The sequence below is a fragment of the Bison bison genome, unplaced genomic scaffold (genome assembly GCF_000754665.1).
Source record: "Bison bison bison isolate TAMUID 2011002044 unplaced genomic scaffold, Bison_UMD1.0 scf7180017864215, whole genome shotgun sequence".
Classification (NCBI taxonomy): domain Eukaryota; kingdom Metazoa; phylum Chordata; class Mammalia; order Artiodactyla; family Bovidae; genus Bison; species Bison bison.
In genome coordinates this window covers 2,787,429-2,792,172 of record NW_011494787.1, presented here as the reverse complement: position 1 = coordinate 2,792,172, position 4,744 = coordinate 2,787,429, and the positions used below count along the sequence as shown (strand labels likewise).

Here is a 4,744-nt window from a genome sequence, read left to right as displayed (position 1 = left end):
CTGTACACTGACATTTGTTTCCATTTCAGATTGTGCCTTCAATCCTTATGGTCCTTTTCCTAGCTCCATCTCTGGCCCTGATGGTAAGTGAGGGTGGAGAGGGTCCAACCTGTCTGGTCCTCCTGAAGCAGAAGTACTTCAAAGGTGATAATCTGGGGTGCTGTGTTGTGCTTAGTCACTCAGTCATGTCTTACTCTTAGCAACCCCATGGACTGTATCCCACCAGGCTCCTCTGTCTATGGGGATTCTCCAGGCAAGAATACTGGAGAGGGCTGTCATGCCCTCCTCCAAGGGACCCCCCCAACCCAGGGATTGAACCCAGGTGCCCTGCATTGCAGGTGGAATCTTTACCATCTGAGCCACCAGGGAATCTGGGGTGGCCTCCGTCAAATTTCTTGTGAGGACCCCTTTATACCTGCGAGAGACGGGCAATGCAGGAACTCTGGACTTAGGACTGTTCTCCTTGCTGCCTTCTCTTCTCCAGAACATCAGTGACAACCATCCTCTGGATGGATCTGTTGGGACCCAGAGCATCCATGTCAATGCCTTTCGAGGTATGGTCAGCATCCGAGACAACAATGTTTTGAGTGAATGGGATGGAGTCTTGGACTACGAGAATGTAAGATGTAGAACACGTTCATTACAATGCCAAAGAAAGCCTTGCCTGCTCCAAAATTTAGCCTCCTGCTTTTCCAGAGAGACGAGAACCCTGTCTACACAGGCCTCTCTAAGTTTAGGATCTTGAGGGAATACATCTCTCTTGGTAAGGAACCAGCTTTCGTGTATTTGCAGTGACTTGCTTTTGAGCCAGTGACCATAGGAAGAGCTTCTGAGATCTCTAGGGATCCAGCAGGCTTTGTGTCCCTCTCCTGTGTTGACTTCACAGGGCTCCTGAAGGCCTCTGAAATAAGAGAGCTATTTTAAGAATCCTGATGTCCTCCAACTTGTATGTACCATAGAGGTTCTTTGGTCTTGCTCTCAGATTTTAATCAGTTTATTTCCAAAGCAGGAAAATAATTTATTTTCACTTTTAGAAATCTTGCTTCCACTTGCCCACGTGGTCAGGGATGGTGAGGCATGACCTGGAAGAAAGAGGCAGGATTGGGAAGAGAGGCTCCACAATAGAAAAGTTATATGACCAGAGACACGACACAATCAGAGACATAATGCAATCAGAGACACGAGGCAACCAGAGACAGGATGCAGCTTTTGTGTGCTTCGGTTTCCTCATCTGCAAAGGAAAATCAATGGCTGCCTTTCCTACTAGAAAGAATTCAGAGGATTAAGTGAAGGAAAAGACCACAGCCCCCACTCCCTGGATGACCCTCTGCCATCCAGCCCCTGGTGTTCGGAAGCCCCGCTCCTACTTTCCCCACTCAGGACAGAATCCACAAACACAGGCTTTCTCTCTGCTATGCCTGGACCTCCCCAGACTCTGTCCTCCCCATTCTTCACCTGACCCACTCCTGATTTCCTGGAGGACACAGCTCCCGAGTCTTCTTACAGGACATGCAGGCCAGGGATTTGTAACTCTGTTTTAAGCCATAAAGACTTTTGTTCCAACGAAGATTTCGCAAAATTCCACCTGATGGAACAGAAGTCAGAACCCTAGCAGGTGAGGGAGATGGGCTCAGTGTCAGACTCAGCTGGAGAATCGTTGCTTTACTCCAAAGCTCAGAGAGGCCGAAGGTCAGGTCCAAGGCTACGTTGGGGGCAGTTAGTCACAAATTGAGGGCCGGGATCTGACCCTAGAGGTCTAAGCCCAGGCTCCTCCTCATCTTGTAAACCCAGAAGGGACACTAACTCACACACTGGCTTCACAGGCAGGCGTTATCTGTCTCATCTGTTCAGGACATCCCCCTGGAGAGAGTCTACTTTTCCTGCTTTGCAGATGGGGAAGCTGAGGGTCGTGGAGGCGGCTGAGGACCATGAACAGAACTGTCACTGCGGCCGACCCCCTGTCCCTCCAGTCCCCCAGTCTGTTCGTGGTACACAGAGTGCCCCAGGGGATACCCTCCGTGATGCCTGCAGCAGGGCCCCATGTGCAAGGCCAGTCCTGTGGCTGGCACTTTGCTCTGGTGCCCAGGGCCTGCTCTGCCAGGATGCTCCACACCACAGTCTGAAGGACAGCTATGTGCAGCTCTGTTGACAAGTAGGAGCCCCTGTATTGTGACTAAATGAATGACAGGGTTCTGCTGTGTTGCTTTAAGGCCCTCTTGGTGGCTAAGTTGTTTAGCAAGATGGCCTGTGTCCTGGCCAAGATGGATGAAGCTGTCTTCCCAACTTTGGATGACATTGTTAAGGCCCTGGACCACCAGGTAAGTGAGATCAGCTCACTGGAGTCCCCTCCTAGTTTGGTGTTTTTGAGCTCTACGTTCTGACCTCCTAAGATGATGCTGTACATGCTGGGGAATTCATTTCATACTTGATCTTAACGCCCATGGAATTCCATCATCGTGCAAAGGACTCCAAGTCCAATCCGTGGCCTATTTAAGTCACAGCACATTAATGAAAATGAACCTTTGCATTCCATGCAATGACATAATTTTGATGTATTCCAAAAGGGTGTGAACTACACGTTAGTGAATATGAATTATTAAAGTGAAATACTAGAGTATTTTCATTCTCATACCTCCTCTCCTCCCCTGCAGACCCTTTAAGCTCATACACACATAATATCTTTAGTTGAAAATGAGTTTAGGACTCCTGAAACTCTCTTCCTGTCTCTTAAATGCCAAGGGTTGTCAGATAAATTAAAAATCAGCAGGAAGCCCTTGGGAAGTCATTGAAATCTGGCATCATTTTGCTTAAATAACCAACCCAGCACATTTGGGCTGTGTCCCTGATGTCCATGGCAGCAGGGCTGCTGATTCCTGGGGAAGAAAATGCCTTTGGATCACATAAAAATAAAATAATTTGTCACTTTTTAAAAAGAGAGGTAATAAGTATTCCCCTCATCTGATTTATAACAAGTAAAAAGCATAATATAAATGAAGACCATAACTTAAAATGTATTGTATATCATTATTAGAAAGAGAATAGCACAGGAGTCTGGAAGCGCTGAGAATTCAAGGGCGAAAGGAGTACAGATTGAGTCACAGAGGCACACAGACTTTTCTGGAATAATTTTGCCACCTTGTGGTCAGATAGAATATTGCTATTAGAGAGGAAACTCAAGGGCTAGTGCAGGTTCAAGGCTATTTTTGGACATCCAGTGCCCCCGTGCACTGGAATAGGTTTCTCACGCTTCCTCCTTGCTGGGCCACCTCTACCTGCTGTCTCACCCTTTTGAAATGTCACATCTTCCAGGCTCCAAAGCATTATCCATCTACTCACGGCCTGACTTACACTGTTTTACCAAGCCGGGTCAAGAACTTAGCCCAGTTCGGAGCACCCATCAAGGACATGTGCCGAGCGGTCCCCACTTATTTTGCCCAACAGCAAAAAGAAGGTACATGAATCACTTACCTAGAAACTCAAGACCACAGGTGAGGCAAGAGGTGTGGAATGGTTTTTAGGTCCTTGACAAATTCTAATGACACTTTTCAAGTCTATTCCATTTCTTTGCAATTGGGTATAAAAATAATGGGGCCTGAGATGTATTTCCCTCTGGTGGTAGAGATGACTTCCAATTACTGAGAACAGGAAGCAGAGTGAACTTAGCTTTACCAAATGGTTGAGGACAGTCATTTTGCCACTGAAAACTGACAGCTGGTGGATACTCTCAGCTGACCCAAAGTTTCAGCCTCCCCTCCCTTCCCCCCACCCCAACAGCACAGTGCCTGGAATCCCCCATGGAGGCCCATGGCTCTGGAGAATCTCAGTCCTCCTCTTTATCAGGGGGCCCAGATGCTGTAAAGCAGGACTCTGACAGTTATAGACTACACTTTGGGAAAGAAATGTCTTAGTGGCTGGCATCCCTGATGGGGATACAGTGGGATCAGTGTCTACCAGCTTGGGAAGTTACCAGATAAGAATAGAATCTCCCTGGTGCTCCAGAAAGAGTCAATAACTACTTCCCATTACACTGTTGTCTGTCAACTACATCTGAGTATAAACTAACCCAGTGAACAAGGCTTCTTCATAACGAGAACTTCCAGCAGGAAAACAAAGAGAACTTGAGAGGCTGGGGGGCTAAAGAGGATGATTCAGTTCAGTTCAGTCGCTCAGTCATGTCCGACTCTTTGCAACCCCATGAATCCCAGCACGCCAGGCCTCCCTGTCCATCACCAATTCCCAGAGTTCACTCAGACTCACGTCCATCGAGTCAGTGATGCCATCCAGCCATCTCATCCTCTGTCGTCCCCTTCTCCTCCAGCCCCCAATGCCTCCCAGCATCAGAGTCTTTTCCAATGAGTCAACTCTTCGCATGAGGTGGCCGAAGTACTGGAGTTTCAGCTTTAGCATCATTCCTTCCAAAGAAATCCCAGGGCTGATCTCCTTCAGAATGGACTGGTTGGATCTCCTTGCAGTACAAGGGACTCTCAAGAGTCTTCTCCAACACCACAGTTCAAAAGCATCAATTCTTCGGCACTCAGCCTTCTTCATAGTCCAACTCTCACATCCATACATGACCACAGAAAAAACAATAGCCTTGACTAGACGAACCTTTGTTGGCAAAGTAACGTCTCTGCTTTTGAATATGCTATCTAGGTTGGTCATAACTTTCCTTCCAAGGAGTAAGCGTCTTTTAATTTCATGGCTGCAGTCATCATCTGCAGTGATTTTGGAGCTCAAAAAAATA

The 4,744-nt window shown here is 47.4% G+C and overlaps 1 protein-coding gene across 1 annotated transcript in view; it reads left to right on the top strand.

The window, feature by feature from the left end:
- The window catches only part of LOC104992436 (gastrokine-3-like), an 8,026-nt gene that overhangs the window by 1,377 nt on the left and 1,905 nt on the right, over positions 1 to 4,744 (top strand). The window contains exons 2-5 of the mRNA XM_010845317.1: positions 30 to 83; positions 485 to 619; positions 2,211 to 2,318; positions 3,310 to 3,451. Coding sequence (XP_010843619.1) covers positions 30 to 83; positions 485 to 619; positions 2,211 to 2,318; positions 3,310 to 3,451 — 439 coding nt within the window. The remainder of the gene's footprint in view (positions 1 to 29; positions 84 to 484; positions 620 to 2,210; positions 2,319 to 3,309; positions 3,452 to 4,744) is intronic.